Source organism: Dermacentor albipictus, chromosome 2 (assembly GCF_038994185.2).
Source record: "Dermacentor albipictus isolate Rhodes 1998 colony chromosome 2, USDA_Dalb.pri_finalv2, whole genome shotgun sequence".
Lineage (NCBI taxonomy): Eukaryota > Metazoa > Arthropoda > Arachnida > Ixodida > Ixodidae > Dermacentor > Dermacentor albipictus.
Genome location: NC_091822.1, coordinates 137,174,509 through 137,197,773, shown reverse-complemented (window position 1 = coordinate 137,197,773; position 23,265 = coordinate 137,174,509). Strand labels below are relative to the sequence as shown.

General features: G+C 45.2%; 1 protein-coding gene across 2 annotated transcripts in view; it reads left to right on the top strand.

Moving 5' to 3' along the window:
- The window catches only part of Nup75 (nuclear pore complex protein Nup75), a 73,360-nt gene that overhangs the window by 41,762 nt on the left and 8,333 nt on the right, over nucleotides 1-23,265 (top strand). For both annotated transcript variants that reach the window (XM_065452083.1, XM_065452079.1), the window contains exons 14-20: nucleotides 766-849; nucleotides 3,477-3,542; nucleotides 4,665-4,715; nucleotides 7,789-7,886; nucleotides 10,259-10,344; nucleotides 12,734-12,765; nucleotides 14,495-14,686. In XM_065452083.1, coding sequence (XP_065308155.1) covers nucleotides 766-849; nucleotides 3,477-3,542; nucleotides 4,665-4,715; nucleotides 7,789-7,886; nucleotides 10,259-10,344; nucleotides 12,734-12,765; nucleotides 14,495-14,686 — 609 coding nt within the window. The remainder of the gene's footprint in view (nucleotides 1-765; nucleotides 850-3,476; nucleotides 3,543-4,664; nucleotides 4,716-7,788; nucleotides 7,887-10,258; nucleotides 10,345-12,733; nucleotides 12,766-14,494; nucleotides 14,687-23,265) is intronic.

Here is a 23,265-nt window from a genome sequence, read left to right as displayed (position 1 = left end):
AGCGACCCAATAGCCAAAATATCTAGAAGAACGATAAAGAAAAAGGCAGAACGAAAAATACTATGAAACAAAGAGGAGCTCGAAAAATGACGTGCGTGCAGGCGAAAGCAGACGACGTGAAGGAGTCGAACAACGCGGCCGCGGAAGGCGAAGCATACGTCACGGCCAATCAGAGGGCTGCGCCTCGAGGAGGCGCCCGGTTCACCCAATCAGCGGCTGTCTCGCGACGATTTCCCGCTTGAGAACGGGTGCCAATCCCTCCGCTGCACGAGGGTCTACAGCGTGCCGAGGGGCGCCAGAATGGAGAGCGGGAAACCAGCTTTCAAACAAGACCAAGATGGCGCCGATCGGTTTGCGTCGCGCGGAGCTACGGCAGCTTGAAAATGAGGCAAATCTTCGCGCTTGGCGTTCAATTTCGGCTCACCGACGTTTATAAATTACCGTTTATTTTATACTTCGAGTAGGAATTGCGCCATAATATTTTGTAGAGGCATAGTTGGGACATTAAAGACTTCAAAAACGTAATTTTTGAAAATTGCCATTTTTGACCATTTTTCGCGATTTCAAGACCCGCGTCCCCCCTTAAGTTAGGTGAAATAGATGCTTTATATTTGAGGGTACTGAAGGCATTGTTGCAGCTGCTACATGTGTTTTTTTCTGCAATTACAGCTATAACTGGCTGCTATAGTTCTCAGTAGCATGCTTGCCTGGTAAGTTAGTTCTGATGCTATGGGTAACAGGCTTGTGTGAAACCATGACTTGCAGCTTATTCCTGGACAACTGGTGGTTCTCGGCACACCTGTCAGACCTGCTCTTTCATGCTGGACAGATGGAGGCTAGCCATGCAGAGTAAGTATACTCTCTCACTCTAGTCTAGGAATTATAAAAAAAGTATACTATAGGAAGAGCAGGGACATTACTATGCTTTCTGGTGTGTAACTTGTGTTTGAAACGGTCACGTCATCTCTCATCGTAGCTGGGTAACCATTTATCATCACATAGGAGACAACTGTGCAAGGAAGACTAAACGTCGGGGGGACAACTCGGAGTCGACTGTCCCCACAAGTACGACCTCTCCCTACTGAATGCCAAATCTAACTAAAAACAGAAATAATGACTTAAAGGCCTTGACTGTCTTGACATTTCTCTTGGGATAGCAAGCCACCACTGCAGTTTTTGTATGCATTCATTGTTATCTAAACTTTCTAAACTGAACATGCTGGAATTAGTGGGATATGTTTCATAAAATATGTATTCTTGAGGAAATGTTTGATAACATGAATGAGGTATAGTGAGCGCAATACATATTTACTTTCCTCACTCATCTTTAACTCATAAGTTCCTCTTAGCGGGGCAATGCTGATTGCAATACACTGCCTGTCGTTTCTTTCCCTTTTTTTTTCTTTCCATAGTGTGCTTAAGGCAACCTCTTGAGGCTGGCATGTGACAAAGGCACTCGAGATTGTCAAATTAGTGGTGACACGGCAGGTGGGATGAATTAACAGCCGCCACTTGGCCATTTTCTTAAAGGGATACGGACACAAAATCTGAACATTTTACGATAATACAGAAAATGAGTCCTCAGTGTGCGAGTATATCAAAAACAAGTAGTCACTTCACTCATTTTTCAGCAGATGGCTTTATTTTTGGCGTTTTTGTGAGCGTGCGCAAAGCCGCTTGGCCCAAGCGAGTTGGAAGGCGTGACGTCACGACACCCTCGTCGGATAGCCAGCCGGCCGGCTGCGGTCATTCAAGGCGCGCTGCCGCCGACATCGCGAGCATGGATTCGGATTCTGGTGCCTCTACCAGTGACGAGTACATGTCTGTAGATGAGGACCGTTCCAACTTAGCAAGAAATATATCCACTTACGGTTACGAGCCTTCCGCGTCAAGCGGCGAAGAGCAGGCGGCCTTGAACGTGCTGGTCAGGCAGTCCGGGCCAGCAACGTGGCAATTCTTTTTCCTAGTAAACTTGAAGTGCAGCGGCCGCAGTTCGTAAAGTTATGTTACGTAGGATGCAAAGTTTCGTGACCCGCGTTGAGGCAGAAAGGCAGCTATTACGGCTGAATCGTAGGTAGCGTAGCTTGTTGCTTTGTGCTTACCTACGCTGTCGGCTTTCGACCGCTGCACACTTCGTTTTTATGCGACGAGGCATGGCATGTGTAGAATTTTCTAGCCGTTTCATAGCCCTGCGTTTACAGCTACTATCACATTCATGCCATTAGAAGCCATTTACTGGTTGAACTTGTTGAGATGGGCGGCTGCGCTAGGGACCCGTCGACCAGATCACTTAGCTACATCGATTCTGTGGCCATATAGAAAGGAAAGTCTTTGGCTGTGACATTTACTAGGGGGAAAGTCTTTGGCTGTGACATTTACTAGGGAAATGCTGCGCTAACAACCAAGTCATGAAACCAGACACATGATCATGAAGAGACCTATGAAAATCCGTAATTTTTTTACTTGAGGTTGAAAAGCAACGTGTGAAAAGGCAATGTAGATAAATGTGCTGCGCATTTTAGATTACTACACATGCATGCTTTTGTCTGGCATTCATTCACTGGCTGTGTTTTGTATATTTGATCAATTAAAAGAGCGATCGTATGGTGTCGTTCAATATTAGACGCAGCGAAAGTGTACACAACATGACTATTTTGTTTTGTGACGATAACATGCATCCGCAGGGTAAACAATTTCTGTCACAACCCGAGAATATCTGTTCTTGCACAGCCAATGAAAGGGTAATTTCCCTTCTGCGCCGGCTGTAGCTGACCTTGGCCGCGCGTGGGGGGTGTCATGACATCAAATTTCAGCTTCTCCCGGCGGCCGCTTGGAGGCCAGGTGCAGCAGAAAATCGCAAAATAAAGGTGTTTCTCGTTTTTTTTTTTTTTTCTAAGCAGCTTGTTGTATTCGTCATTTTCAACAGTTCAACATTTGTTCTGACGCAAAAAAACCACCCACCAACTTTTGTGTCCGTATCCCTTTAAAGATCTGGAAGGTGGTGCATGCATGCACCCAATGGCTGCTTCTCTGGGCCATCATAACTCAGAGTCATCGGTGACATTGCATAGTGCAGCAAAGAGAAGCAGGCATCTTGAAAGTTGCTCCAGAGAGCGAGATAACGTTTGTGTGAGGTTGTAGGTTTCTTACTGCACTCAGTGGAATAGTGTTTGGCTCACATGTTCACGGCAGTATTGTTGTTATTTACAGAACAGGTTTTTTTTTTGCCACTTTCGAAAAGTGGTTCAGCACCTCTTTCAACCAACCTAACTTCTGCTGCATCCATAAAAAAGGTTTGGAACAAGTAATGTATATCTTGTGACAGAAGCAGTTGCAGAAAAAAAAAAGTGGATGACTTTCTTGCTAGGGCGTGATGCTACAAAAATGTTTGTCAAAGCATTATTAGTGGTGATTTCTTAGTGAAAGTGCTTAGAGTTCCTCAGTGTCTTACGTATGGTCTCTTACTTTACCTACAGGTATGCCAGTGAATTGAGGGAGCACCTTATCCTGGAGTATGCCGCGTCCCTCATGACACATCACAGGTGCGTGTAAAATGACAAGTTTCAGACGGTGTAGATATTGATGAGCCTCATTGCAGAATTTCATGTTTAAAGTATGAGTGGATGTATTACAACAATCTCGTGAAAAGAAGGCATCTCTCGTACTGAAACTCAAAACAATGCCGCTATTAATCCTCGCCAAAAATTATGTAAACCTGGAATGTTGAAAAACAGCATAGTGCCTGGGCACAACTTCCAAGTTTGGGTAATTCTCACAGCATGCTGAAAATTTCGGAGACCATGTTCTGGGATTTCAGGTCCTCCAAGTGTCTGCATTGTCTGGTTTGGTGCTAATTTGAGGCTGTCAATAAGAATGTTAAGTAAATACCAGCTGTGCAACTTTGCCAAGATTACTTCAGTAGTACTGTATGCTGCTCACTTAAAACCACTTAAGCCAAAGTTAAGTTTTGCTGCAGTTGGCCTTTAGAAGGACTTTAAAGAAAAACACTAAACCAATTTGGGCTGATAAAGTACTGCTTAAAAACTAAGTTTGATTAATATTATGGTAACAGGTTGATATTAGAAGAGAAAATGAAGGTGAAAGTTCAAGTTTCTTGTTCTGCACTGAAACCCCAGAGCTGGTACATCAGCGTGACGCCACGAATTTCGAAGTATTTTCTCCTGTTTGGGCCATCATGACTCAATAAAAGTCGCGGAAACTTTACAAGTTCAGTCTTTGACTCCTTTAAAATGGCAAAAAGGGTCATCTTTAAGGGTAAAAAAATAACTAGGCCCAAGCAGAGGCTGTCAGTATCCATGACCACACTGTAAGCTTGTGTGGGAAGGGGACTTCAACGCAGTGATGCCACCGTGCTTCATTTTTACCTCTTTTCTGGCATACCAAGCTTCTTCTCGTGGTAAAAGTGGCTGCTTTGATATTGTGGAATAGCGATGTGCTACTTAAGCTCAAATTATTTTTATCTTTCGTGCGCCCTTAAGAAGCTGCAGTTGCGGCAGTGTCGCAACAGTGGTAGGCTAATGTTTCAGCTTTGTGGAATAGACCATGATATATAAATTTCATGACAGAAAGTGTACTGGTTTGCTTTTGGTCCCTGCGGTGTTCTCTGTTTGAAAGTCAAAGTGTTGCATTGTTTTATGTTGCAGCCTCTGGCAGGTTGGTGTTGGCTACCTGGATCACTGCCCGCGACGTGGAAGGTCAGTCCTGGGCTTTATTAACGGTAAAAATCATGTTTGAGACCAGCTGACTCATGAAACATCCCTGTTGCATATGCTGACTAGGCTCAATATAATATAGTACTATCTATCTATCTTATATAGTGCTATCTTATATAGTACCGGTACTAACTTATATACAACCTTTGTCAGAAGAGTTCCAGCGCAAAGGTACTAAAAAATAGAAAATTGCACTTACCAAGTAATGACCCTAGCTCCTATCAAAGTAGTACCCTTGGCTATATATGCACAATTGCCAACGTTTCTGGAGGTCTTGGAAGCAAGCAGGGAAATCTGTAACTGCGATGCTTGTAAGCTCATTTGTCGCAGCCCGTTGGATGTTTGCATTATCTTGATGAAGCTTTCCTTTCAGTTGCCTTTTCACTCGCAGAAACAAGAAAAAATCACACGGCAATCACAAAGCAAATCATATGGCAAATGTGGGATGGCAATAACAGAATGTCTGGCCAGCTACTCGTTAACAGATAAAGCAGAATGAAGTCTTGCATTGTCATGCAGTAAGATGCAGTCCTGAGAATGCCACAAATCAGAGCGACAACATTGGATTGCTTTTCGCAAACGTTTCAAGACTTCAATATAAAAAGGTTGGTTCACTGTTTGAACTGGAGGAGTATACTCGTGGTGAACCAATTCTTTACTATCAAAGAATGCGATCAACATATTCTTTGTTCTCGAAGGTTGTCGTTTGACTTTTTTCGAGGCTGGTAATCCATGACTCTGCCATTCAGCACTTTCAGACTTCGTGTGAGGGTCATACTGGCAGCACCAGCTTTCATCCCCTGCAATAATCGTTGATGCAAATGTGGGATCACATCTGGCGCTATCCAATAGCTCAGCGCAAATTCGTCGTCTGTCCTCTTTCTGTTTGTCCGTTAATGAGTGAGGGACGATCTTTGCATTAAGTTTCCGTTTCCCTAAACCTTTTCATAAGATCTTATGACATGCATCATGATTCAAATTCAGTTCTTCTGATATCATATGCGCAGTTGCACGATGGTCTTCTTACGATAACTGCCTTACGTGCTCCACATTTGCATCGGTGTGTGCTATAGACAGGCGACCAGCTCTGGAATCGTCCTGCACTGAATCTCTGCCTTCACGAAACCTTTTGTGCCACTCGAAAACACGACTTCTTTGAAATGCCTTGCCTGCATATGCCAGTTAAATTGTGCTCCACGTTTCACTAGGGGTTTTCCCGAGCTTAACGCGGAGCTTAAACTTCACTCTTTGCTTACAATCAGCATCCATTGTGTCACCTTAACTAATGCGACAACAACCCAAACAACGTGTTGCTAAGCACAGCTCAGCCACCTAGTGAGTTTGCGTGGAAAGATGGCCAAGGTTATGTCAAGTAAGAACACATACCAGGTGATATAAAAACATTTGTTCCTTTTTAGTATTGCAAACTCAGAAATTAAAAAAAAAATTCTCCTGGAACTTTTTGACAAAGGTTGTAGTACTAGAGTGAAACCTTGTTAAACCATAGTTGGCTGGAGCTCGGAAAAAGTATGCACTAAACCATAGTACTGTTTAATCGAAACAGCATGAGATCGACAACTTACCTTTCAAAAACAGAACTCAAAGAGAGTGCAATGAAAGGGTAAAAACATACCTTACTTATTCACTTCGTGCGACAAAAGTGTTACTTTTGTTTGATGCCGCCGCGACCTAACAGCGATGACAGCGGGCTCAAACTTACTGAAGCTGCGAGGCAGCTTTTCAGCCAGCCCCCTCTTCTCGGCAAACACTCGCATGGCAGATTCCTCGTTGCGTTCATATTCTCTGTGCGCGCACGCAGTAGCACTGCGAAAGTCGCGGGGCGCCTTTTTCTTTGCGGGGTGCTGTTTTTGTCGCAACGATTGCATTCATGAGGCTGACATAACGCGCAGCTTCTGCCACTGTCGGGCCTGAATCGCCCGTGCTGTTGCATTCTGTGCCGTCCACATCACTGTCGCTAGTCGACACTTCAGCAACAACAGAGGCAACGATGGAGAAAAGTCAAACCTCGTAGCCAACATCTCTTCACGATCGCAGCAGCGCTGCCGAGCAACTTCTTCGCATTCCAAATGCCACACACAGTAGTCAACAGCAGATCCCTGTAGCGTGCCAGCACCGACTTCTTCGTGTCACATTCGATAGCATGAACGATGTCTAATTTTTCTTCTATGCTGAGCATCCGGTGTCTTTTTTATCGGAGCTTCAGCTTGACACAAGACCTCGCTTGCACGACGCCATTACGCTCCCTGGCACGGCACCGAAATGATGTTGATGTTGATGTGGCTTCACACACAAACGCACAGGGCGCTTGGAGGCTGTTGTTCCAATCTCTAATGCTTGTTGTTCTGCTTGGCGACCCGATGAAGACGACGCACCGCCATGTTTCCGCGATGAAAAGTGGAAACACTACATGTTAACCGATACGTACGTAATAAGCCAATACAGTTTATGTTCAATGGCCGCTGAGTCGGAGATTTGACCTTACTACTTTTAAAACAAAACTACTGTTTAAGCGGGTATGGTTTAACGAGGTTTTGCTGTGTATATATATATATATACTGTATATATATACTGTATATAAGTGCATCTCTCTGGAGGTTGGAGGAAGAGGGGGTGAGCGCGTATAATATACAGAAATTACGTCACATAGCACTGCTCAAATATTTATACTACAAGTACATTCGCACAATAGCGTATGCAATAACCAGCATACAAAAAAAACAGGAAAACAATTTTTTGGGATCTGTCGCTATTGCTTTCAATGCTGTTCTTGGTGAGACCTGCACCTTGACTCAAATGACAGCTTCACGACAGCGTGAAGTGCAATGCCTTGAAGGCACATTGCAAGACAAAATTACCTATACATAACCTTGTGGGATATGAAGGACCACTTCAGGGTTTTTATTTGAAGCATAACGCATAAAATTCTGTTATTGCATTTACTGGCCCTTATTCCTCTCCTCCCAGGTGTCGCAGAATCTTGGTATTGGTAGGCTTAAATAAACATGGACATTTCAATATGTTGTGTTGCATGCAGGGAGTACTTGGAAGCCTTTATCGAGCACATCCCACTGAAAACCCAGGCGCAAGCATTGAAGGTGGTCGAAATACTGGAGCGCAGGGAAATGCCAGCAGGTGAGGGCTGTTTGGAGAACTTTTTTGGGAAATCTGGGAAAAAGAAAGGTGAAAGTCAAAAGCGTCTTTGCAACTTGTCTTCTCTTTGGTTCTAAGTAGCACACGGAGTGTGGTGTCTTTGGGCATTGTTCCGAAAAGCCTTTAAGTTACAGGCATACCTTGCGCCGTGGATGCCATGGGCGATGATTATATCCATAAGTGTGCTGCCGAACCGAGCCTGAGCAGTGGTGATAAATAGATGGGCATCAGATATGTCGTGGTGCATGCACGAATGAATAAATGCAGTATGAAAGCAATGTTATTGGTTGTTTTGGTACAAAGAAAATGTGTGGTTTATACATGGCCAAAAAAATTAGACCAATGTAGCCCACTCCTGTGTGAGGGCCTCATCTCGTCAAGATTGTAAAAAAAAAAATTGCAGCCTTACCACAGGTGTGTGCGGTGCATTCGTTTCATGGAGTCTTCAGGACCCCTTAGCTTTAGTTTGGTTTTAGCTTTGACTGAACTCACACTAAAATAACTGGAATGGTGTTTCTTATGGTCATACTCTATCATTCCTTAGTTGGTTAGTGTTTGTGGAACTGGTCTAAATTTATAATCCATGCACGCAAAAAGAAGGGGGGCAAAATTCGCCGACGGTTGCGATACTCTCTAAGCCTAATTTGAGCTCAGCGCTATACATGTTTTCATTCCACGATATAATGGCAGGTGCGGACAGTCTGTCTCATGCCGCAAGTTGCAAACGAAGCGAAGTGTAGCGCGCCAATCTCACTAATCTGGAGATCACAAAAGGCAGTGCATGGGTGATGCTTGGGTACGATTCACAGCAGCCACCTGAGACAGATCTCCCAGATGACGTGTGCTTCTCTGGCGCCATCTCGTAGCCATCGTCGTCGCACTACACTTTTCTTCTCACGCTTTCGCCATACCCTCCTTCTACACTTTCTGCCTCATGGTTCAGCTGCACCCTCCTCATACGCTTTCCACCTTGCAAATTTCATCCCCTGCTGCGCTCCGCGTTCACTCTTCACTCTTTCATCATTCGCTTGGTTACGCTGACGCAGAAGTGGGTGCATAAGAGCTGCACTCTAAAGTACAAACTTTCCCGAAGGCTACTAGGCATGCACCCTAGAATGATGTACAGCACTGTGTGAACACTACAGTTGTGAATATCTGGATTTGTACATAGGTGCTATCAGCCTCAACTCGTCTGCTTCCTCTAGCATTCAAGCTGCTGCTAGCAGTGCTCTCCCCATCATGCCTACGTCAACTAGCTTCGTCATTTTTCTTTATTTTCCTTTTCTTAGTGCATTTACGATAACCTTTTACTTCAACTTATCCTCAGCAACACCAGCTGAAATGTTCAGGAAAAATTGCTCAGGGGTCTGCACAAACTGGTTGTTGCCATTTTGTAGCTACCGTAATTACTTGATCTTAATGCACCCTTGATTGTAACACACATCCTGCTGGTCCGAACTGAAATGAGAAAGTGCACTGCCCTCGATTCTTCACTCACCGGTTTATGGCAGTAAGAGTGTGAGAAGTAGCAGTTCGCTCTCACTTGGGCAAAGATAATTTATTGCATCCGATCTGCAGTAGACTGGGCATCACTCATTTTCGTCGTCACAGACCTCCTCTTTACTATCAGCAGCCCTGAGCATCGCATCTTCGATGCCATCTATGGCATCTGAGAATGTTGCATTTCCAAATTAAATACGGTGTAGGCCATGGCAGCATGACTAAATTAGAATGGGCCCAAAGATATAACTGCCGAGACATGTGGATTGTAGTAGATTAGATTGGATTACAGAAATTTCTAATGCCAATGACGATAGCTTTTTCACTATTATAGTTTAGTTTCATTCTTTAATCTGACATGCGTAACTTTTTTAATACATTTCCTAGAGTAAAAGGGCACATTATAATTGTGTAAATATGGTGTATTCTAACATCTGCTTTGATTGACATACTTTTCTATTCACTGTAACATGAACTGTTTGAAAGTGTGTGTGTGTGTGCGTGTGTGCGTGCGTGCGTGCATGCGTGCATGCGTGCATGCATACATGCATGCATGCTTAGCTTCAGCAATTCTCTTCCAGTCAAGGACATATGCCTTGCAGGAAGGGCAGGATAAATTAACAGCCTCCAATTAGCCATTTCCTTTAGGATCTGGAAGGCAGTGCATGCGCGCACCCAGTGGCTGCTTCTGTGGGCTGTTATGCTCCGTGTAATTTCATTGGTGCCATTACACAGGGCACAAAGGAAAATCAGGCACCTTAAAAGTCACTGCAGAGAGCAACATAACCTTTGTGCCGAAATGTAGGTTTCCTGCTGTGCTCAGTGTGTGTGTAGCTTCAGCAATTCTTTTCCAGTCAAGGACATCTGCCAGACACTGGCGGTTCGTATGGCAAAGAAGGGCCAGCTGGGCATTGCACTGACCTGGGCCATGCGTTGCAAGGTGAGTTGTGCACATTTTAGGCACATCGTGCAAAACACAAGTCGATAGGAATTTAGTGAAAGTCAAGGTTGGAGAGTTAGCTCACGAGAATTAACTCTTTAACGCCTAAGCCTGAGCTCTACTCGTCTTACCAATTCGTACCAATATTGCAGAGGGCGAGTCCTTCTCGTCAACACTGCAGTTTCCATTGCTTTAATTGCCGTGAATGAGTCGCGCACATCTACGTATCCCACCATCCACTACTGAGATGGCACGCTCGTGCATCTTATTTTGCAGCTTGCATCTGTTTTGCTCTCATGATTGAAATAATATTATTGAAGAATTCTACGGGGGCATAATGAGAACTATTCTTCTAAAAACAAGGTTTGTTATTCAATGTTTTCATTGAGTAATAGGAATAGAGCATACATTTACTTTTTGAGTTAGCACAGTACATGAAAAACCTCAGGAAAGTAAAAGAAGACTTAGAAATTTTGCTGCAATTTTCCCGGAAAGCTTTTGTGACAAAAAAGTTAAAGGCCAGCTATAATGAAATTTCACTTTAGCCATATTTGATATAAATGAGTAGTTCAGTAGAACCTCATTTGTACATGTTGGAAATAAAATACATGAACAAACATACTACAGAACAAAAAACATAACCTCGAAAATGTGCTACCCACATTCACAAAAAAAGTTGGCACTCAACTGTAGTTGTGTACGTAATGCAAAGCCTTGCCTGAATTGTTGCGGCATGAAGTGCCAATGTTCCCGATTGGGCCCAGAGGCCAAAAACGCACATTGCTTCAAAGCAACAGCGTTAAAGGCCTCGTGTCGAAAAATATCTGGTGTCAGCGTCCAGTGCCAGCGCTGGCTGTCTTGTGAGCGAAAAAAGGGTCATACAGTAATTAGTTAAAAAGGTAATTAATATATTTTTGTTAATTAGTCCATTTCACATTTCAATTTTTTTTTTCAAGTAGTGTCCGCTGCTTCGAGTAGACCACCATCTCATGATCTGGAATGGAGCTCTCTCCCACAGGCGACCTCTAAAAAATTTTACAGTGTTCGCTGAAACACCCTGTATTTAAGAAGGTGCTTCATACAATGTTAGAGTGGTCCCTGAATGACTGAATTTCCTGTGCAGGCATCCAATTGTGGGTGGAATAGTACTGCAGCTCAGTTTATTGCATTTAGTAACGACATACAGCACTTACCACTATGCAACAAAAATAGAGTGCTGTGTGCTGAGGACCACTTTAAATTTCAGCACTATAGGCACTACAGCAAGATTAATCATGATCAGCAGACTTCATGCTTACTTTTTTGTGTGTGATTTGCTTTTGTTAGCAAAACATACAGGGTCCATTATGAGAGTAATGCTCATGATTTTATTATGACGCAGCTATCCATGGCAGCACGGTAAAACCGGTTGGGAAATGTGGCGAGGGTTCTGCCCTACACATGTCCATATTTGCGGTTCATGGGATAGTGACTGAGGATCTGCAAATGCGCAAGGCCTTCACGAAGCTTGTGCCGAAAGTGTTGACTGAAGATTAGAAAGAACTTCGAATTTTGCACTGTCAAGAATTGTTGGATTTGATTCAAAATGAGCTGGACTTTCTTAACTCTGTCGTAACTGGAGACGAATCCTGGATATTCGAGTACGACCCAGAATCGAAAAGGCAGAGCAGTGAGTGGCACACAAAATCATCCCCCCGCCTCAAGAAAGCACGAACGACCAAGTCTCACACCAAAACAATGCTCATTGTTTTCTTTGATGCCTGACAAATCGTCCATTTTGAGTTTGTCCTGCAGGGAGAAACAGTCAACTCAGCCGTTTACCCGAAGGTGCTCAAGAGATTCAAATGCCAGGTCGCGTGCGTGAGGGCTGACATGCTGACAGACACAGTCAAGCTTCACCATGACGATGCCCCTAGCCACACGTCCTTCATTGTTACGAACTTCCTGGCCCAGAACAGTACCCCGGTGGTCCCCCATACCCCTTACAGTCCCGACTGGCTCCATGCGACTCTTTCTTTTTTCCCCGGCTGAAGAGAGCGCTGAAAGGAAAGCATTGGGATACCGTGGAAAATATCCAAAAGCTTGCTACAGCGTTCCTGAGAGACATTCCTGTCGGGGACTTTCAGGGTGCCTTCCAGGCGTGGCAGACACGTCTCCGCAAGTGTGTTGATGCAGGGAGAGAGTAGTTTGAAGAATTTTAACCATTTGTACAGGTCCATTCAATAAATCTGTTTTTCCCAGAAAATGCGCCTTACTTTCATAATGGACTCTGTACAGCTGTAGTTGTCTGTGCTTCACACTTCATTTACCTGGAAGAATGTTTGCATAGCCATGTTTGATCATTTTTCTTTGAACTAGAACTTATGTTTCCTTTCCTTTTTCCTTACAGAATCCAGTACTAACATCAAGACTAGCAGACCAGTAAGTCTACTTGCAGTGCTTCTGAAGCTGTGCAGTTCACATGCTGATAGTATCTACTAGGCACTGTTAAGTAATGTATTATAGGGCTTGCAGAATGCTTACTTAGGTGTATAGTTACTGGAGGAATAATTTAAATTCGTCCTACATGGTGGACCTAATATGTACTGAATGCTGTGTGGATAAGAGATTCGTAATGGATGGCTCTTACAGTTGAACTGCTCACAGGTTTGCACTCGTATCTTTCACAGAAATAGCATTTAATGCCATGTTTGGCCATCATAATTTGTGTGTTTTGTCCATTACAAAGCACAACATGTGGTCCAGGGAAATGAGAGACTGAAAATTTTACTCTCATAGTGTGACAAGAGGAGCAGTGGTGCAGTCTGTTACTGGTGTGATGGAACACGGCATGCATTGTGCTTTGCCATGGCACTGTTACAGATGGTGCCTCTGCTCCTTTCACCGAGAAAATCGGCACTTCTTGCCTTCCATTGCCACCCATGATGCACACTTCTGATTTACTGTGTTTGCACAATTCTGACGTGCACCTTTCCTGAATAAAAGGTGTATTAAAATATGCATGCGTGTTACAATCGTAACTAATTCAGAATCAACAACGAAACCGATTCTTACTACAAAGAAAGCTCAATGCAAGATAGCTAGACCACGCTGCCATTGTACGGGTCGTATGAAGAAAGCGACGCTTGGAGACATCGTAAGGTGGGCCCATGGTGCATGGAATGCTCTCCCGCAGGCGACGGTTGTTGCATACCTCCAGAAGTGTGGCATTTTTAATGCATTGAAAGGAACTAAAGGTGACTTTCTGTGGTCGGCAGACAGCGAAAAGGAGGCGTCGTTGGACTCCGATAGCGACTAGCCACCAAGATTCAGCTGTACGCATATCTGTGTGCCTTTGTACATTCCATAAAATTGTTTCAACACGGTACGCGTCAACTCAGATTTTGTAATTTGATGTGTGCAGTAGGATTCGCACCAAGTTATTTTTCTGAATATTTGGACGGTCATATATATAATATACATATATATAATATTTGGACGGCACATTACAATCAGTGGCACGGTGAAATCGTGCAAATACAGTAATCGGATCAAACAGCCACATGTTCCTGCTTTTAAACATGGTGTCAAACAAAATAAACCATGAATTGCCGCTTTTGCACGACACATTAGAGCACCTGCGAGCCTGCAGTTTAACAAGGATTGCCACTTATTTACAAGGCCTTTATTTGAGCTCTCATTTACTCAACGTTCGGTACACGGCTGCTTACAGATCAGGAGAACCTGTCTATACATTTTTTTCACTGCAGAGCAGAATAATTGGCTGCTTGTTAAGGAAAATTTGATTTCAGTAACATTATTTATTTGTTGCATTTTTTAATATAGACTTTCAAACTGCTGAGTCAGTGTTTTCTGCAAGACATTGAGCACCGTCGACGCACAACCCAACCCACTCTCAGCTGTCAAGCACTAGTATGTGTGTTTGGCACTTCGGCTTCACTCAAAATGTGGCAATGGCGTTGCTGTTATTAGCTGAGAAAAAAAAGTATTGGGTACTGCATATGAAGCAAACTAAGCATTAGAATATGAGTTGCCAATTGCACTTGACTTTCTGTCATTTTGGGATTGGTTTCTATGCAAAAAAATAAAAAAATATTACATGGCATTTTAGTGTTGCAATCCTTTCTCCCATTTTTCCTCTACACCACAGGTTCTTGGCTGAGTACAGTGAACGGCGGGAGCTGCCCTGCCTGGACTTGCTTGAGAACATGGGCGAGAGCATGTTGTTCAGTGACCGCCTGACATTCCTTGCCAACTACCGGGAGTTCCAGCGCAAGCCTCCTGGCCAGGCAGCTGCACGTCTTCTAACTGATCTCATCGACTCGCAGCTTGCGCCTCACTTGTAAGTTGTCATTCTTCTGGGCCTCTTTCAGAGCAAGTAATTATATTTAAGGGGCACTAAAAGAGATATGCTAAATCACTTTAAGCTAATAGAGAACTCTGTCAAACTGTTTTCATTCATTTCACAGAAGTAGGTAGACTTTAATGAAAAGCATTCTTCCTTCATGTCATGCCAGTTTTTGTGGTACCTTGGTATTTTGCTGTTTTCGTGGGTCAGTGAACTGGCAAATATGTACTGCCATCTGCGGCCAAGGATAAGTAGCTGAGGCCTGTAGCAACGAAAACAACAGGCGAGGACCAGCCAAGCACGTTGAGTGAGAGTTCATCGTGCATCTGCGACATGTTCCACGAGCATCTCCTCTTTCAGCATGCCGTTTTGGCTGCCATCATATTGTCACGTGGTGGTGACGTTGAATAAGACAGTAGCAATACTGTGAACAAGAAAACTAACTTTTATTGGGCGAACCTGTGCCCACAAAACAGGCTACCCTTATAGCGCAACGATAGCGGCGAACACGCTCGGCGATCGTCGAAAATCTGATCAGCGGGTCAAGCGCGTCGGCTTTTATAGATCAGTCATCGAATGTTCCAGATTAACTGATGGGACCCGCGTGTCTTCCACAAAGTTCTACACCATTCGTGTCACGCGATGAAATCTGATAACACAAGGTTCGGCGACAACAGACACGCGGATAGAAGCGTCGATAACTTTCCAGAAACGTCGGATACATGCAGGTGCGTCCCTCGCTCTGCGATTACAGTTGTTAAGCGGCGAAACGTGGTTGCCCGATAAAGATAAGTACACGTGTCATTACCCCCCTCTTAAAAAGCATCGACCCGATGCTGCAAACAAACGAAAGTAACAAAGAAAAGCACTCGTATCAAAGAAAACAACAAACTAAGGAAGTTCATCAGCGTCCGTAAAATGGTTTAAGGCGCACCACGTGGACCACTTCAGATCGTGCGCGGCGCCGCTGTGAGTACGAAATGCCGTCTGGCACGACCTCATAGTCTAGTGCGCCAATACGTCGGATGACCTTGTAGGGTCCGAAATAGCGTCGCAGCAGCTTCTCACTGAGTCCTCGCCGGCGTATCGGGGTCCATACCCAAACACGGTCGCCGGGCTGGTACTCGACGAAGCGTCGTCGGAGGTTGTAGTGTCGGCTGTCGGTACGCTGCTGGGTCTTGATCCGTAGGCGGGCGAGCTGTCGGGCTTCTTCGGCGCGCTGGAGATAGCTAGCGACGTCAACATTCTCTTCGTCAGTTACATGCGGCAGCATGGCGTCAAGCGTCGTCGTCGGGTTCCTGCCGTAGACCAGCTTGAACGGCGTGATCTTTGTTGTTTCTTGTACCGCCGTGTTATAAGCGAATGTTACGTACGGCAGGACGGCATCCCAGGTCTTGTGTTCGACGTCGACGTACATCGCTAGCATGTCGGCGAGGGTCTTATTCAGCCGCTCCGTAAGACCATTCGTCTGCGGGTGGTAGGCCGTTGTCCTCCTGTGCCTTGTCTGACTGTATTTCAGAATGGCTTGGGTGAGCTCCGCTGTAAAGGCCGTCGAAGAGTTTCTTTCTGAGGCGACGAACATCGAGAAGACACTCGAAATGCGGAACCGGCAATTCAACCGCCGTACAGGCTCTACCCACTACGCAGGAATTCAATCGCTGGCCACGGACGATCTGCGCGAGACCATCAGGGCCATTGTGCGCGAGGAACTGCGGAGGGTCTTGCCTTCGTCGCAGCCTCAAGTGGCCTCGATCGCCGACATCGTAAAAGAAGAGGTGCACCGATCGCTTGGAGCTCCTCAAGTGCAACCAGAACCGCCGCAGCCTCAGCCGCAAGCGATGAGCTACGCCGCCGTCGCCCGCCGTCAAGGTCCCCTTCCACGACCGCGCCAGGACCCCGTAACGCCGCAATTCCGTCGACCACCACCGCCGCCGCCAGCACGCCCACCCGTCGCCCAGCGCAGCTACCCGAGGAAGACAGACGTTTGGCGTGCTCCTGACCACCGCCCGCTCTGCTACCACTGCGGAGAAGCAGGTCACGTCTACCGACGATGCCCGTACCGAGAGATGGGACTGCGAGGTTTCGCCGTCAACGCGCCGCGTCCACAGCTTGGAGAGCGCCCACGTGACATCGCCGACTACCTCGCCGCCACTCAGTGGAGCCCTCGACGACCGTCCCGTTCGCCGTCACCAGGCCGCTACCTGTCACCGCAGCGCCGACCGTACACCGGCCCAGCCCGGGGCCGCTCTGCGAGCCCATATCCGGAAAACTAAAAGCAGCAACCGATGGAGGTGCGGTTGCTGTTCGTCGAACTGACGAAGATCCTCCGCCGCCGACGAAGACGACGAAGAGACCATCTCGACGACCTAATGACGACACGCCGCCGTCCCGAAGAAGTCGGGAAGCCAAGACTACCCCGACGATAGACGACTTGACGACGCAACGTTCCAGCTTCAGTTCAACACGACGCAGCCGTGATCCGACGCCAAGACCCAACTGCAACGCCAGACAAAGAACAACCGACCTCGACGTGCTTCTCGACGGCCACGCAGTCACTGCCTTAGTCGACACAGGGGCCGATTACTCCGTAATGAGTGGACTCATCGCCGCCCAGTTGAAGAAAGTTAAGACCGCATGGGAAGGCCCTCAGATTCGAACCGCTGGAGGACACCTCATCACGCCGACTGGGATCTGCACGGCAAGAATAACCATTCATGACCGGACTTACCCTGCCACCTTCGTTATCCTCCAACAGTGTTCACGAGACGTCATTCTCGGTATGGACTTCCTCAACCAACACGGCGCAGTCATCGACCTGAAGTCGAAGTCAATAACACTGTCGGAAGATCATGCGATACCGCCGGAGAGCCCTCGTAGTCACCACGCCTTGAGTGTGCTCGAAGAGCAAGTGAGCATCCCGCCTCGCTGCAGCATTGTTATTTCGGTCAGCACCGAAACACCCGCTGACGTAGAAGGCGTCATCGAAGGCGACCAACGTCTACTGCTAGACCGTGAAATTTGCGTCGCAAGAGGGATCGCTCGACTGCATGAAGGGAAAACTGAAGTGTTGCTGACAAACTTCAGCCAGGAGTTCAAGCACATCAACAAGGGCACGACGATCGCGTACATCGAGGAAATTCTGGAAACAAGTAATGCGTTTGTCCTCTCGGATTCCGCCGCATCTACCCCGACGACTGTGGTTCCCGAACCAGACTACGACATTAATCCAAATCTCCCTATGATTAAGCAACAGGAGCTCAGAAGTCTGCTCCGACGATACAAAGGCTGCTTTTCGACGTCATCGAGGATTCGACAAACACCAGTCGCCAAGCATCGCATAATCACCGAGGAATGCGCTCGACCACTCCGTCAGAGCCCTTACCGCGTTTCGCCGCGAGAACGCGAAGCTATAAGAGAACAAGTCGACGAAATGCTGCGCGACGACATCATCCAGCCGTCGAAAAGCCCGTGGGCATCCCCTGTTGTCCTGGTGAAGAAAAAGGACGGAACCCTGCGTTTCTGCGTCGATTATCGTCGTCTGAACAAGATCACAAAGAAGGACGTATACCCAGCACCTCCACCAGATGTCACGTGGTGGTGACGTTGAATAAGACAGTAGCAATACTGTGAACAAGAAAACTAACTTTTATTGGGCGAACCTGTGCCCACAAAACAGGCTACCCTTATAGCGCAACGATAGCGGCGAACACGCTCGGCGATCGTCGAAAATCTGATCAGCGGGTCAAGCGCGTCGGCTTTTATAGATCAGTCATCGAATGTTCCAGATTAACTGATGGGACCCGCGTGTCTTCCACAAAGTTCTACACCATTCGTGTCACGCGATGAAATCTGATAACACAAGGTTCGGCGACAACAGACACGCGGATAGAAGCGTCGATAACTTTCCAGAAACGTCGGATACATGCAGGTGCGTCCCTCGCTCTGCGATTACAGTTGTTAAGCGGCGAAACGTGGTTGCCCGATAAAGATAAGTACACGTGTCAATATTACCTGGAGCAAGTGACGCTAATGAGCAATGCTAGCTGAGGCGTTGGTTGGAGGCCGTGAGCGTCGCGTTTGTTTGGTGGTTTCAATTTCCCCTTGGCGTCTTAAAACACTAGGTAATAGTAAAACGGCAAGGAGTGTCTCAAGCCACTAGGGTCTCACCAGCTCGATCCGGGTCAGTGTCTTGTGCTGCAACAGTCTGCGCAATACTCACGTTATGTTTTTGCAAATACAGTTGGTCTGCCAAATGAAGGCCAAAGTTCCAGCTTTGAAATTTTGTGCCAGAAACCCAGCTTCAATGTGTCAGTGTGTCATCATGGTCTTATAAGTATTTTCTCATATTTGTGTCACTGTGGCTCAGTAAAACTTCTTGGAACAAGTTAAGTCTTTGGCCTCTTTAGAATACAATGTAGTCCATCTTTACCAATAAAAAAAAACTAAGCTAGGCCCGAACATAAAGACATCACAGGAAGCTGGCTAAAGAATTTCAAGGTGGCACTGCCACCTATCTTTTGTTATTGGATTTTCTCTGGCCCACCAAGCCTCCTCTCGTGGAAAGGGTAGCATTGTTGGCATTGTAGGAGGGTAGCTTAATTATACAGCTGAAATAATTTTTTTACTTTGTGTCCATTGAAACTGAACCTCATTACAACAAAGTTGCATCAAAGGCTGAAATGTAGGCTTGTGCAAATATTCAGTATTCGCTTCGGCTTGAATTTCAGTGTTGTAACTTTTCGAAATGAACGAATATACATATTCATTCATTTCTCTGTTCCCAATCTCTTCAGCATATTCATTCATTTCTCTGTTCCCAATCTCTTCAGCATCGCTGATCATGGAGAACCTTGCCTTAAACGTGGTCTCGCAGCAGTGCTATCACGAAACCACACCTCGAGGCGAAATTCTGACTGTTGTGAAGCAACACCTTGAGTCAAAATTTTCGTATTAACTGCATCCCAATTTTGCCATTAAATTTTAAAGATTTTTAAATTTTCGACGTGGCACTAAACAGTAACTGTCGTGGCTTATGCTTGGCAAAACAGCCTCGATTAGTCCCAACAGCCAGGGCAGGCATGGTGGGAGTCTGTAAAGTGTCACTGAAAATATGCTGCCTATTGGTGATCGGGCTGAGATCATGCATGAGGGCAGGATTGAGGACCGCAAAAGCAGCGAGCATGCCTACCAATTTTGTGTGTGCGCTTATTGAATGGAACGGGTTAAGCTTGCGTGTCAGCGGAAAGCCTCAAGTTGAGTTTGCACAACACTGCATAAACATGCGCAGACTGCAGCGCAGTTACATCGGTGAAACCAGCAAATTCACGAGACGAGTAAAAGAGCACCAAAGGGACGTCTCCAACAAGAAAAAAGTCTCGAGCGCCCTTGCCGAACATGCCGATAATCGCGGTCACCGCATCGATTGGGAAAACGCTGCTATAATGGCTAAGGAAAAGAATTCGATGACGCGACTCTTGTTAGAATCTTTATTTATTCAAACTACTGACAACAGTATCAACAAGACCGATGGAAATCTTGCTGCCAACTACACCCGTTCCCTACGTCACATTTTGGCATAAAAACGACTTGGGGCTCTTGCCCGCTTTTATTGTGATCAAGGAACCCGTACGGGTCCCGAAACATCTCTGTGTTATTTTCACCTTGACTTGGCCAGTGACCGCAATTTCTTCATTATCATGTTACCTGACCAGACGAACTTTCGTCGAACTCTTGGCTACTGCATAAACAGCCAACGTCGTGCAGTCAAGGCTGCACTTTACAGCATCACAACGATGCACGACTGGCAAACATAAAATGCTCCTATGGCGTAACAAATCTTCTGTACTACTGGAGTTGTAAGAAATGTTGAACTTGCCTATTTGCATAAAAATTTCTGCATTACGGCACTTTGAAAATAAACTGTATTCTGAGATGAACCTGATCCCTTTTTGGCAAGTAAACAATTTTTTTTACATTTGTCAACATCTAGTACTTATGTCATGGTTTTATGCAAATCCTACAATTTGAACTACTTGGTTCAAAATTATTTTACACTAATTACTATTCGCTTCGTGCTGAAGACCTGATATTTGCACAAGCCTACTAAAATGCCTTTGTTATAGCCGATGTATAAAATAAGCGTACATGCCGATATCAGATAAAGATTTCACAATCAGTTTTATGCAAAAGCAACACAAGCATGATGCATCCAATGGGAAAATTTTGATGGTCTATCAATGGCTTACTGTGCCGATACATGGCCCATGAACAATGCTAAGCCTTTGCACGGTCCTTAATATGCGATTGGTGTGATCACATGGGTTGGTACGTTGGCTTGTCAACTGTGGCCCAGCCAAGTCAAGTCCCTGGCCAAGACACACAAATCCAGAATGTGCCATTCAAGTTGGTCTTGCCAAGTACAGTATTCGACATTCTTGCCACCAGAATACACATTTTGTACAGAAAGTGGATAAATATTAGCTTCACTGTAACTGATATCTTGGACCTTGCATTTTGGTTTCATTAAAGCAGTAGAAGGTGTTCTTATAGAAATGAAGCATGGGCAACAAAATTTTAGATTTATTTCATTATATATCAAGTAACTTGTTATCCCTGCATTTATTTTTGGTTGAGATTCAACTGTAATCAGTATGTCTTTAATAGTTATAGTTCGATGTCCTTAAATAACACTGTGGGTTACAAGAGATGCCGTATTATAAGAGAGCCATATGTTCAATTTTTGCCACTCATGGTTCGTTAACTTGCACCTAAATCTAAATACATGTGCAGAAGTATTTCTTGCATTCCGCCCCCACCGAAATGAGAATGCTGTGGCTTTGGATCAAATCTGCAGCCTCGTGCCCACCAGCAGATTGCCATAGCAGTTGATCCACAGCAGTGGATTTGAGAGAATGCACTCTTTCAGCCAATGCTACAACTCTTGCTTGACGAGACGTCGCATTAGGATATGGGAAACAAGCTCTATAGTGCATTTCTTTATTACGAGCAAGCATAGATGCCCCGTCGATGAAATCGATGAAATTATGTTAGAAGGGAGCGCCGGAGGAGGAAAGCGCTTGGAGGTGCAGAAAAGAATCATTGCGTCCGCTTCCGTTTGTGCTTCGATGCCGCAGTGATCGCTGTGCATGTTCGTGGCGTTTGTTCTTTGCATGTGTTGCAATATGTGCTTTTTCTGTGGCACACCAGGTGTTGCACCGCCGAAATCACTGTAATGTCCATGACCGCCTTTGTTGCCCTTTGCATTTGTGCTTCGATGCCGCGCTGCTCACTGTGCATGTTCGTGCCATCCATATGCTTGCGCAGAATCCGTGTTGATGATGTGAAATTTCACTAACTATTCATATTTTCTCATCAGTGACATCAGTCAGCAGAAACTACTCAACCAGTAATCTTGATCTAAAGGTCAACTGCACTGAAGACTGCAGTTAGTTGCATCAAGGCAGCTGTTGATGAAAACACAAAAGCCATTTCCGGCATGTAATCATGACTGTACGATTCAGAAGATAGGGCTCGTTGTTCTAACCTTGTGTTTTTTGGCATAGCTGACATTGAGTGAAAAACATGGCAAGAATTGGAAAACAAGATAGCAGAACTTTGCAATTCTAAGCTTAACATAAAGTTAGACCCCTTAGGTATCAAGCGCAGCCATTGAATTGCCAAATAGAGCACTAATAGAAAGAGACCTATAATTGTCAAATTAACACACTTCAAAGTGAAACAACAAGTTCTTTCAAATGCTAAACAACTAAGAGTGTCCAACCATGGCATACCAGAATACTACTCATCTAACATTCAGCATGCACGTAAACAACTATTTGAATTTGGCAAGTCCCAACCGAAACCTTTTAAAACATGGCATGATGAACTAATCATGGAGAACATAACTTACAAGTATGATAACGCTGCCAATAGAGTCATATCAATTTCATAGCTACCGTCACGCACTACTGCAAGACCAAATAGCATCCCTGTGTCACTTGTTTAGATTAACATAAGAAGCTTGCTGCCCAAACACAAAGCACTTTGTAGCCTCATTGATTCTTCTGATTGTCAGCTTCTCATACTAACAAAAGCATGGCTGAATTCAACCGTTGATGACGCAGTGCTTAATTCATTCCTGCTGATTCCATGATTCCATTCCATGATTTTGACATTTTTAAACAGGGTCGTGTAGGCAAACAATGAGGAGGTGTCCTGATAGCTACCCATCATAGCCTTTGTTGTTTGATTGTCGATATCACTTCACCTGTAGAAATTTCATTCATGTTGTGCAGTTCGTCATACCTACAAATTCTTATCGATATATGCTATGGACTTTTCTATGCAGATGGTTCTTCACTAATCACTTCCACGAGGCACTGCATTCCGTTACAACACCATTCAGTCATGCGCAACTACTCCTCTTAGGTGACTTTAACCTTCCTGGTATAATATGTTCCGAATCAGCCATAACGCTGTCTAATAAGCTCGAAAGTAATTTTAACACGTGCCTCACCTTTGGTTTGACGTAGCTGGTACCTACCCCAATGTGAAAAAACAAACAGTGCTCTAAC